This window comes from Porites lutea, chromosome 3, assembly GCF_958299795.1.
Source record: "Porites lutea chromosome 3, jaPorLute2.1, whole genome shotgun sequence".
Classification (NCBI taxonomy): Eukaryota; Metazoa; Cnidaria; class Anthozoa; order Scleractinia; family Poritidae; genus Porites; species Porites lutea.
The window spans coordinates 46,100,756-46,113,865 of record NC_133203.1 but is presented as its reverse complement, the minus strand read 5'-3'; the positions used below and the strand labels follow the sequence as shown (position 1 = coordinate 46,113,865).

Genomic DNA, 13,110 nt, shown 5'->3' with positions numbered 1-13,110 from the left:
GTAGGTCTTACATCGTTTTATTCTCGGCGGTTTTAACCAATAAAAACATGAGTAAAACTATCAGCTTCTTGTACGAGCTAGTACAGTGGGCTTGTAAGGAAATGAATCCGTGTCTATCATTCTAAATGAAAATATGATTATATAGAGGACAACTACCCCGAAGAAAATCTTGCTCCATTTAAAAATACCTAAGTAAACCAAAAGTCTAAAAAGAAATTAACGTGTACATTTTCATTTTAGATCAGACCATTTTCATTTTCAAAACTATGAAAAACTATTACGAACTTGCTATGCTAAACAGCATGTACATAGTCATAAATCAATATATGTGTCGTATCCGCAATTAGCCACACATTCCTTTTTAGGTTTCTTGCCCGTTTTACTTAAAAACTAATGAGCAAAATGTTCCTCGTAGTTGTTTCATCCTATATTTTCGACCAGAAGTACAGTAGTTTCTAACACGATAACTTTTGCGTGATAACGAGATGGTTATATATTGACATATCTGTTAGGCGTCACGAAGTATTTCCACTCTGTACAGTAATGAGCTTTTCTTGATACGTTTGAGCGACGCTCGTCAACCTGAAGTGACCTTTTAGTATGAGTATTCTTGGCTGTGGCCTCTCCCTTAAATATTAGGGCAAATGTTCTCTATAAGATTAAAGACTTTTAGCAGTTCAAATTTGGTAGCATCAAGGCACATCAAAGGGAAAAGCCCTCACTTCTGGTTGACGGCGTCGCTCAAAACGCCTTTGCTTAAAAACCTTGGCATGAAGGCAAAAGACCTTATTTAATCGTCCTCCACTTTCTAACAGGTTGGTTTTCTAACTAGTAGTAATACGCCTTTTTAATTCTTTTCATCTTGCAGGGAGATCGGGGTTTAAATGGTTCTGCAGGACCTCCAGGGAGCCAGGGGGAATTTGGAATGATGGGAGAGATAGGAGAGAGAGGCGTACGTGGCTATGAAGGAGAACCGGTGAGAAATGAGTGCCGGCCTCCAGTCGGAAATTTAACCCAATTTTATTAGAGGTTATCCGTCAGCCGTCAAACGGCCAAAAACTGTAACTGTCATCCGTCAAAAAAGGTTAATATTTTACCGTCAACAGTCAAAAATGTAGCTTTAGATTGACCGTAAAAAAGTTTCAAGGTATTTCAAAATCTGACTATTTTAGCTAGTCTTGAAGAGATCGTGTCTCCTGAAAAAATCTTTTAAGTGGAAAAACCAGTTCCCATTTTCTCAAAAACTCTCTTTAGACATTATAAGAAATTACAACTTACTTAGATCTGAAAATATTTCGAAAAACTTTTATCAGCGAAACGCCATGACGAGTCCATGGACCAAATTCCTTTCGCGAGACTATTCAAAGGAAACCTCTTTGGGAGTACTTTTGCATCGTACTCGGTGGCGGACCCAGGGGAGGGTCCTGCCCCCCCCCCCCATTTTGTATTTCTGTCTACTAGTGACTTTTCCACTTTTCGGAGTGAATGGAAAGGGTCATAAGCTTTTTAGTCCAGACTTCGCCAGTGACAGAGGAAGAAATGGTACGCAATGCAACCACTCACGCCGAAGTAAAGAAAGCTTCTCTTCAGGAAGTTTACATTTTTCTCAGTAATATCAAAGCATGGGCCGGCTTCGACAGACGGCTTAACCTTGTAGTTCCTATAAGTATGTAAGGAGAAAGGAGAAATGTCCTTGGGCCTGCGGTATGACTTGTTCCAAGATTTGCCTCTGAAGGTCCCGAGTCTTACCTATAAACGCCAGGATATTTTTATCTTTTTGCAAGAAGTTATTTTTTTCCTTACTTTTTTTCAAGGGAGATATGGGTAAGAATGGAGAAGACGGCAGACGAGGTTTCCAAGGCCAAAGAGTAAGTATTGAGCTGGTATTTTTTACATGGGGAACTTTTGTACAGAAAACGATGAACGTTTTCTGTACAAAAGTTCGACTCGACTCGTCAGTGCGGAGCTTATTTAAAACTTCTGATTTGAAAATAACATAGTACTACCTAACCTTTCCTGCTTTTGTTATGTACCAAAATTATATAAAAGCAGCAAAAGAAAAACATAAACAAGATTTGGTGTACCAAAACTAAAAGACATGTACAGTAACTGCAACTCTGTTTTCGACCGGCTGCAGCTCAGCTCGAGTACGTTTCCAATATTTTCCCTCTTATATACGAAGCTTATTGTGGGAGAAGGGGCATGCTCTTTCGAGTTAATGCTGTATCACAAACACACATACAAAAACCCTTCCTCATCCTTGTCAAATTAAATTATTGTTGATATTGGTGTCGTATTAACGTACTATTACGATTTTTTCTAATATCTTTTAATATTCTTTCCCATCACTATCTGCCATTGGAAATTCGATGCTTTAAACGCACAGGACGTTTTTCATGTCACGACAACATTCTGTTATTGCGCGAATGAAGTATACAGCGTCTTGCCTGATTACAACAATTATGTCGTTGAACTTTTAGTAGAAATGGAATAAAGATGTTGTACCAGCTATCAGAATAACTACAAATAATATTATTATTTATCGTATTGCATTCTTAGGGAGCAGCCGGAGAACCAGGAGATGGGGGAGAAGATGGACCTAAAGGATATCCGGTATATCGAACCTCCGAATTTGCCTTCCCTAGTGAACAAGCCTCATATTGGAGCGCATTGGCGACATAAACTGCTGGTTCTCAGTGCTCTATACTTCTCTTCAAATACATCAACAGCGTTGTACTTATATTCAGTATATCGATATTATCTATAATTATCGTACAGTTTTTCCTTTTACAAGCATTGACGCAATGAATGAGTGATATCTATGACATTTAAGTCCCTGCTCTTTACTCATCCACAAGACGCTAAAACAACGTTTATGCAGTTTATCAAAACCTCGGTCTAAAAAATTTCAGAAATGGTCTTCTCTTAAGTGGATTGTTTACTTGTTAACTGAAGGAGAAGCTACTCAAGCGCTTTAAGTCAGTTGCTTGGTTTGAACAGACGGTTCCGATACGTCGTAAACTCTTCTGTTGACTCACTTTCTGTGAAACATGGAATAAAAAATATTAAGTTTTTTTTAACTGGTGGCCTTAAATGTTAATTTAATGTTTCCTTTTTTCTGATATGCTTTTTCATGACAAAAGGGTGATAGAGGATTTACAGGAAAGCCTGGGCAACCTGGACCTAATGGAAAGTTGGTAACTGAGTATAGAAATATATATTTATATACAGATATACATGTAATTCACTCTCATTTATATTTACATAATTTTTAATGAAAAACGGAACACTTCTTGAGTTAATATGAAAATTCAACAAGGACTCAATAACCTTGTTTTTTTTTGCAAGGATGTTAATATGAATTTCGGTCTCGTTAATAACAATGATATTATCGTTCAGACGTTGTCAGCGTTTATTTGTCAAACGATCAACGGTTAAAAATCCTCTACGCCAACTCTGATGTTGTTATTCAAAACAAAATGTCCGTCTCTGCACTTATTAGTTCACCAGTCCTGTCACTTGAATTATGGAACCTTAAGCGTTTCGCTCCATGTAAGGGAATCCGGATTCCGAAATCTGGGAAATTTTTGCTCTTGAAATCCAGAAAGTAGTATAGGACATGGGGGTATGAGGACATTTTATGTTTTTGGTATATTTTATATTGGTATTTGACCTTGACCTTGGGACCACGCGTTCAACTGTCAGTTCAACTAGCAGTTACACAGTTATACTACTCCAGAATCCTGGAAATATTTGCTTGTGGATTCCGGAATCCAGGGCTTTGGAATGCGTAATACCAATCATGGAATCGGGAATCTCACTATTGATTGGAATCCGGTATCCTAGTTTCAATGACGAAGAATCCGGAATCCAGCACCTTGAATCCGGAATCCAAGGGGTGGAATCCAGAATCCAAGACTGTCTTGACTTTCCCTATTTGGGAAGAAACGTTTCATCCACGGAGTCATGTCGCCTATTTCTCAGCAACGTCTCGGTGTTTGGTTTATAAGAAGTTTCTGATTCACTCACCAATGTTTTGATTTATGCAGTCGCCCCGGTGTTGAAACTTGGCTTGAAAAATGGGTACCACTGATGTTAAACTCTGTAAGAGACAACAAAGTAGAATTCAGAGCCTTTACTTTTTTCCTGTTGCAGGGCATGATAGGAGATCCTGGTCGGCGGGGCTCAGATGGTCCACAAGGCCCGAAGGTAACGTTGTGACCTGATTTTAGGCATAATGTGTAATCACGCACTCAATCGATCAATGAATCAACAAATGAATATATACATGAATATACATGAACCAATCAATCCATCCATTCAATCAGTCAATCAATCTATCAATCAATCAATCAGTCAGTCAGTCTGTCAGTCAATCCGCTATCAAAAATCGGTCATTCAGCAAAGTCTGTTGGACTTCTGGCGGAAACAGGGCTTCTTTTTACATCTAGTTAAACATAGTTTTCTATCTAGCTCGTGTAATACTCGTGCATTAGCTTATGTACACTTATTTAGCCATCTTGTGCCACCATTCTCAACATATCTGTTTTGGTCTTGCCATTTTTAGGGAGCACTAGGATCCCAAGGACCACCAGGCGTTCCTGGATACACTGGTATGGAGGTGAGTACTTACAGTTCCTGGTCGAACATCCATATCGTAGAGGACAGGCTACAAGTCAACGACCTACTGAAGTATTTCTAGCATGTCACCAACACTGGAAGCCAACCTTGTACTAATGCTGATCGAGTGTTTCTAGCGAAAACCGCCAATTAAATATTGAAATAATCTATACCACCAGACCAACCCATACTGACCTACAACGTTGTATTGTGTCAAGGCTCTAACGTTTGCAACCAAATGAAGTATGTCCGGCATATAATGTAACTAATTATGAAAGCTATCCTTATCCTATTAATGCTGATCGAGTATTTTTAGCGTGAACTGCCGGCCATGCCAATTTTAAAAATCTTGAAATTTTCTTGTAGGGACGACCTGGACCTCAAGGGGATTTTGGTGATACGGTAAGTTAATTTGCAGTTCGTAAGTTTTCGTTTTTTGGCTTTGCTTGTATCACAATTTCAGTCTTTGATGCAAAGAAAATCGATGTTTTATGCACATCAGTTTCCTCTGTCTCTCAGAACTCAGGATTTAGGAAATTCGTTTAACAATTTACGTTAATAATATAATTTTTATATATTCATTTAGCAAAACGTCGCCAAAAATTGGCTAAAATTTTAGGCAAATGAACAGCAAGAGTTTTTTGAACTGAACAAAACTAGGTTTAAATTTCGATAATTATTTTTTCATGCAATTCTGGAAGCTATTGGAACATAGAATAAACGAAAGAATGTTAGAAATTAAAGTAGCCTGATTGTGCTTCATTCAAAGCTATCATAGTGAGTGAATAAAATCGTTTTAGGACAAGAACCAGTCACATTTGTTGATTAGGGCTATAGGAAGTCCATACATGAGCATGTAGCAGCCTTTTCAAAACGTGTACCTTGAGTGACTCTTTAATGGATTCTAGTCAGCGATATCAGAAAATACAGAGGGTTTAGGTCCCTTATTTTATTCGGAAGAACACTTCTTAGTGATCGAATAGGTCTCACAAATTGAAATCATTAGCCTTGGAGAAATCATTAAATTTGCTTGTTGAAGTTGCGTAGCCCTTGCCTTTGACCTATGTTATTGTCATTCTTTTTTGCAGGGACCAAGAGGACCTCCTGTAAGTTTACCCATGGTTCTTCCATATGAATTCTCTGCTAAATAAAAATAGCGATCTATCCATTCATCCATCCGTCCGTCTGTCCGACCTTCAATCCGGCATTTAGTTGCTCGTTATGGGCTCCTGTGCAATTACCAATATTAATGATGCTCATGTTACCTTTCTGGGCTATGCACTCTCGGAAAATCTAATTCGTCTCCCGAGAATGTCTTTTTCCTTCATTACCAGAAACCTTTAGTTTGCGTTTTTGCAAAATTGGGGAATCTGGTCTGAATCAGCGCCTCCAAACTATGCGCTATTTTGATTTAGATCGAAAGAAGGTACTACTATGTTGAGAAACACCTACATGAATTTGTGTTTTCTTTCAGTAAATTGATGGCAAGAAAGAGAACCAAACATGCACATGACAAGATAACATCATTCCAAACTTATTCAACAAGAATCAACTGAAATGTCACTCTTAGTTTAAAAGCCATCAATTAACTGAACATGCGGAAGACTATATTTCATCTTTCTTTAATAAGTGAATATATTTTTTCTCAATTTTAGGGTAGAGACGGAACACCGGTGAGTTGTCAGTGTTTGATTTTTCAATTTTCTTTGCTACTCAATACTGCATGTTGTTTCTTCCTTACTTTCTTCACGGTTTGAATATTTTTCTGTTGTAGGGACCACCAGGACCACCAGGCCCACCTGGAGAAAATGTAAGTTAAACCATAATGTCCTTTCCGTACTGACGTCCGTCTGCTCCCCTGTCCGTTTCCTATATGTACTGTCCATCCGTCCGTCCGCCCGTCCAGGCATCAATTTTCAAACTGTCTTTACTGCTACGAAAGCGCGTTAACCACTCAACGTCTCACAAGGCTAGTAGCTCATTCAAGTTTCAAAATTTATCCGCGAACAGAAGAGTATTAACATGTTACATGTTAGTCTGTTACGGAGAGTATCACTTAATTAAACTTTTCGTATCTAATTGCAGGGTCACCCAGGGAAACTTGTCTACAGACCGGTAAGCATTGAAAAGAATGGTCAATTAGCTAAGGATTTATAATGATAATAATAATAATAATAATCATACAAAATATCTATTGGACCTAAGTATTAAAAATTTTCCTCACTACGAATTCATATTTTCGAGCAAGCTGTTCCACAGTTTTGGTGCCGCAGCCAAGAAGTTCAATCATTTTGTTACTTCTTTCTTAAAATACATTTAATAGACTTGAAACATGGACATATAAAATGCACTCTTTAGGCCAAGTTTTTAGAAAGGCTTCATGTACGTTATATCAGATCGGCATGAAGTTGAAGTTAGGTGTCAGAGACTTTTCATGCGCGGTTTCCGGTTCCGGTCACCTCGCCGCACATGAGAAAAAAAAAACAAAAAAAAACAATTTGTACACAAGTGAAGGGTCATCTTGTCAGCTTGTTTTTTGAACTCCGGATTAATTGAATATTCTCCCGCCAGTTTAATCAGAAGTCAAATAAAACCACCATTCACAAGCACTGAGATTTGCTTGAATAATGAACTTATTTAGGACATGAATTAATTGATGAACGAGAAGGGAAAAGCTGGTGAATCAACGTTTGTTAATCTGTATCCATAACCTTACCCATGTAGCCTGTAGGATCTTCCGAAAAAGGACCAGCATACCTTAAAAGAAGACTCTACTCTAGTAACAAGGTTGGTGAATGAATGAAGTATAACTTTATAAAGTAATATTAACGATAAACAAGGATGATGATTTTAGTTGCGGTTACATTGAGCTTTGAATGTGTGGGTAACGCCCTTGACTTCGATAAATATGACACTGCATGCGTACACTGCATGCGTTACTCTTTCTTCCTGAAATAAATAAATTACTTAATTACTTTTAATATTACTTAAAATTAATTACTTATTGGGCAGTTTATTTTGTCATATTTTATCAAATTTCTGATCATAAGCCCATAATTTATTATCGATGTAGCTTTGAATTGTCACTCACTGCCTTCTTCAGTAATGGCTCAGTGTTGTCACGTTACTTTTTATTTGATTTATTCACGTGACAACAAGTACTATAGACATTTTTGGGTTTGATTGCTCTGCGTAGTTTACTGGTAGCTTCGTATCGTAGTTCAAAACACTTACTGTTGATGCATGTTGAAAAACGTTTTAACGTTCACATATTGTTATTCATATTATTTATAGAGAAATGACGACGAGACAAACACCGTTGAACACCGTTTGCAATTTGAGGTAGTCATCTTTTTGTTATAAACAAAACTGTGTTTTACTAAATAATGATAAAAGGTCGACTGTTTGAGCTACTTTCTCAGTATGATTTTTTTATTTTTTTACATCATTATTTCAATGGAAACAAGACTCAAGAAGCTTCGGATTTCTGGCTGAGGGGAATCAACTACACTCTAACAAACTATAAGCTACAAAACGGTACTAAGCGATATCCGGCACGCTCATGCAGAGAGCTTCATCTCGATCATCCTGATTATCCAAGTGGTATGTATTAACTTTCAGCAAAACCGAACATACATCCAACACGCTTCTCTTTGCATCACAACACCAGCAACCCAGAACGCATGGTATTGTGAGACGTCTAATACGTATACTTCCGGTTAACTTAAACAACCAAACATCCGGTTTAATACACTACCACGCAGGCTACAATATGCTTACATTCAAATTCTTATCTGATTAGTCAATTTATCTGGTGTTAGACGTAACAGAACCGGCATTTTAAGAAACAACAGCGAAAAATAAATAAACACCAACTCGACGATCAACCATTGTCAGAAAACACACAGTCGTATAACGATAAATAAATTTTGAATTGCAGTACTCCACTTGAAATCTAGGAGAGAAAAAATACCAGACGAAATATATATAGAGGATATTACACGGTGGCGCGAAGATATGAATTTTATTTTCGAGTGGCAAAACAATATTTTACGAACGAGCGCAGCGAGTGAGTAAAATATTGTTTTTGCCACGAGAAAATAAAATTCATATCTTCAAGCTGCCGTGTAATGTTCTTTTTATTATATAGACATGCTGATGACGGCGTTTTTGATGATTTTCCGAAGATTTCCGACCACCTTCCGAAGATTTCAGTAGTTAGTAAATGTTGCCATCCCACTCAGTCACTTTTATTTCTACCTCATCTCGCAACATCGCTCTCTTGTTCACTCATTTCACAAAACTCATTCGTTAATCTCACTTCATTCACTTCATTCAAATTCGTTCGCTTCGCTCACTCATTTTCATTCAGTTCATTCAGTTCGTTTAACTCATTCGTATTGTTCCATTCGTTCTCAAGTAGTCGCTCACATTGCTCGAAGATCTAGAAATAAAAGTGAGTGAGTGGGATGTCAACATTTACTAACTACTGTATAATAAATTAGTTTTATTGAATCAGAAAAAAAAATTTGAATTAAAGAAATAAAAAAATAAAATAATAATATAGTAAGTTATGTCTCAACAAATTTTTACCGATAAAGAACTTCAGAGTTTGTCTTTGGACGAACTAAAAAAGATTGTATCACAAGAAAAAAAAGATCTTAGGAAAGATTATAAGGAATTACAAAAAAAGAGAAGATTGATTGAAAAATATAGAAAATTGACAGAGTTTAGAGAAAAAGTTAAACAAGGAAAAGTTAATACAAAACCCAAAGTTAATACAAAACCCAAAGTTGTTAAAAAAACTCATTCTAAAAGGATAAAATCATTTGAGGATTATTTTGAGGAATGTATAAAGAATAAAAAAATTCCTAAAGATACTCCGGACTATTTACGAAAAGCTCTTGAGAGAGCTATAAATGAGCATGAACAAGGAATTGAAATTGAAAAATCAGCTCTAAACGAATTTGCTAAAAAATATATTATAAAGGGGAAACCAGATATTTTACCTTATCAGTTCTTTATAAATAAAAAACATATTGTTAAAAAATTTCTTAGAAATCATCGTAATACTAAAGTAAGGTTTATTTTAGTTTGTATTATGGAAAAAAAGGAAAGGGAAAAAGATAGTAGTTTAACTTTTAAAGTTCAAGATAAAGCATATTTTAATTCTAGTACTTTTAATAATTTTATATCATCTGATGTAAAAGATATATTAAAAAAAAGTATGATACAAATTGATGAAAAATTAACTATTTATCAAGCAAATGGAAGTGGGTGGTATTTTAAAGAAATTATTCAACTAGAAATTCATACAACTAAATTTAATCCATTAAAGGGTTCTTCTTATATTTCTCTTCCAGATTGGATTATGAGAAAAAAAGCAATTGTTAGTATTCGAAATAAAGATGATAAATGTTTTATTTGGTCAGTACTTCGTTATATTCATCCAAGAGAAAAGAATGATTGTAGATTTACAGATTTAAAAAAGTATGAGAGTGATCTTATCACTAAAGGAATTACATTTCCAATGAAAGTAAAAGACATTAACAAATTTGAAAAACTTAATCCAAATCTTCCAGGAATAAATGTTTTTTCAAACAATGGACAGACTATTTATCCTTTGAGGATGGCTGAGAAAGATTGTAAAAAAACTATTGATTTATTTTTGTATGAAGAAGATGGTAAATTTCATTATTCACTAATTAAAAACTTTTCCCGCCTTGTACGTAGTCAAATTACTTCAAGAACATATGAACCAATACAAATTTGTAAGAGATGTTTTTGCCATTTTACAAAACCAGGATTATTAGATAAACACATCAAATATTGTTCTAGTAATAAAACAGCATTTGTAAAAATGCCAGAAAAAAACAAAACTTTACATTTTACTAACTATGATAGACAACTTCCTATTCCTTTTGTTGTATATGCAGATTTTGAATGTTTTACTAAACCAATGAATAGCTGTTCCCCCAATCCTAAAGATTCTTACAACTATAACTATCAAAAACATGAACCATCAGGATTTTGTTTTTATGCAAAGGGTATTGTTAATAAAAGAATTAAACCAATCATTTATACAAAAAAATCAGATGATGAAGATATTGCTAAAATATTTGTAGAAAAACTTACAGAAATGACTAAAGGGATATATGAAGATTTTTATCGTAAACCAAAACCTTTAGTAATGAGTGAAAAATCAAATAAAGATTTTAATAATGCGGTTAATTGTCATATTTGTGGTGGTGAATTAGATAAAGATAGAGTTAGAGATCATTGTCATTTTACAGGTAAGTACCGTGGTGCAGCACATAACAAATGTAATCTTATGTGTAAAAAACCAAGAATATTACCAGTTATATTTCACAATCTTCAGGGTTATGATGCTCATCTATTTATCAAACAACTTGCTAAAATAGATGGTAATCGTAGTTGTATTCCATCTACTGAAGAAAAATATCTTTCATTTTCTAAATCTATTAAAGTTGGAGAGTATAAAGATATTCATGGTGATATTAAAGCAATAAAATTTGAAATCAGATTTGTTGACTCATTTAAGTTTCTTCAAACATCACTAGCCAATCTTGTTTCAAATTTAACCCAAGATGATTTTCATATTACAAAACATGTGTTTAAGCATAATACTTCATTACTAACTCGTAAAGGAGTTTATCCTTATGATTATGTATCATCAATTGATAAATTATCAGAAAAACAACTTCCACCAAAACAGGGGTTTTATTCAAAACTAAATGATGAAGATATAAGTGATGAAGATTACCAACATGCTATTAAAGTTTGGAATACATTTGGGTGTAAAACGATAAGAGACTATCACGATCTTTACCTAAAATCTGATGTATTGCTTTTGGCAGATGTGTTTGAAAACTTTAGGAAAACTTGTCTTAAACATTACAAGTTAGATCCAGCTCATTACTTCACATCTCCAGGACTAGCTTGGGATGCATGTCTAAAAACAACAGGACAACGTTTAGACTTATTACATGATTACGATATGTTAATGATGATTGAGCGTGGTATTCGTGGAGGAATAACACATATATCAAAAAGGTATGCAGAAGCAAATAATAAATATATGGAAAATTATAATCCTGAAAAGAAATCATCATTTATACAATATTTGGACGCAAACAATCTTTATGGTTGGGCTATGTCTCAAAATTTACCAACACATGGTTTTAAAATGATGACAAATATTACAAAAGAAAAGGTAATGGAAATTTTAGAAAAAATAAATTGTAGCATGTCAAATACTGGTAAGAAGGGATATATTTTTGAAGTTGATTTGGAGTATCCACCAGACTTATGGGATCTTCATAATGACTATCCTCTTGCACCTGAGACAATGAAGGTTAATGGAGTTGAAAAACTAATATGTCATTTTAAACCAAGAAAAAATTATGTTATTCATTACAGAGCTCTTAGACAATGTCTTGAGTTGGGTATGAAGATTACTGCTGTTCACAGAGGAATATCATTTTACCAGTCTCCTTGGATGGAACCATATATAAGAAAAAATACAGAACTTCGAAAATGTGCTGCAAACAATTTTGAGAAAGACTTTTTTAAACTAATGAACAATTCGGTTTTTGGTAAAACAATAGAAAATATTAGAAAGCGTCAAAATATAGTACTTATTGATGATCGTAAAAAAGCACTAAAACTATCAAGTCGTCCAAACTTTGATAGATGTACAATATTTGATCGCAATCTTATTGCTATTCATATGAAAAGGACAGAAGTGTATTTTAATAAACCAGTATATGTTGGTCAAGCAATTTTAGACTTATCAAAAACTCTAATGTTTGATTTTCATTATAATTATATCAAAGATAAATATGGAAAAAAAGCTGAATTGTTGTTTACAGATACTGACAGTCTAATGTATCAGATTAAAACAAAAGATTTTTACGAAGATATATGTTATGATATAAAAAATAAATTTGATACTAGCGATTATCCATCAGATCATCCTTCTGGAATAACTACAGGAGTTAACAAAAAAGTGATTGGTATGTTTAAGGATGAAGCATCAGGAAAACAGATAACTCATTTTATTGGATTAAGGCCTAAACTATACAGCTATAAAGTTGAGGGTGAAAAAGAATTAAAGAAGTGTAAAGGAATAAAAAAAAATGTGGTAAAAAAGTCATTAATATTTGATGATTATGTTAGATGTTTATTTTCTGGTGAAAAAGAAATGAGAAAGATGAAAATAATAAGAAGTGAGAATCATGATCTGTATTCAAAAGAGGTTAACAAAGTAGCTCTAAGTAATCAAGATGATAAGAGACATGTTTTAAATGATCAAATACATACTCTAGCTATTAGAGAAAAATATTAGATTTAAGATGTAATAAGTAGAAATAATAAATGCCATATACAGAAGAAGAAATAAAAAAATATCTCAATATTTTACATAATTATAAAGTAGAAGAAAGTGAGGGGGTTAAGAAGACAAAAGTA

General features: G+C 34.4%; 1 protein-coding gene across 2 annotated transcripts in view; it reads left to right on the top strand.

Annotated features, from left to right (window-relative positions):
- The window catches only part of LOC140931267 (uncharacterized), a 100,429-nt gene that overhangs the window by 62,922 nt on the left and 24,397 nt on the right, over nt 1–13,110 (top strand). For both annotated transcript variants that reach the window (XM_073381036.1, XM_073381035.1), the window contains 14 exons: nt 869–976; nt 1,815–1,868; nt 2,560–2,613; nt 3,144–3,197; nt 4,156–4,209; nt 4,568–4,621; nt 4,987–5,022; nt 5,709–5,726; nt 6,276–6,293; nt 6,395–6,430; nt 6,706–6,735; nt 7,345–7,407; nt 7,915–7,962; nt 8,088–8,223. In XM_073381036.1, the coding sequence (XP_073237137.1) occupies nt 869–976; nt 1,815–1,868; nt 2,560–2,613; nt 3,144–3,197; nt 4,156–4,209; nt 4,568–4,621; nt 4,987–5,022; nt 5,709–5,726; nt 6,276–6,293; nt 6,395–6,430; nt 6,706–6,735; nt 7,345–7,407; nt 7,915–7,962; nt 8,088–8,223 (763 nt within the window). The remainder of the gene's footprint in view (nt 1–868; nt 977–1,814; nt 1,869–2,559; nt 2,614–3,143; nt 3,198–4,155; nt 4,210–4,567; nt 4,622–4,986; nt 5,023–5,708; nt 5,727–6,275; nt 6,294–6,394; nt 6,431–6,705; nt 6,736–7,344; nt 7,408–7,914; nt 7,963–8,087; nt 8,224–13,110) is intronic.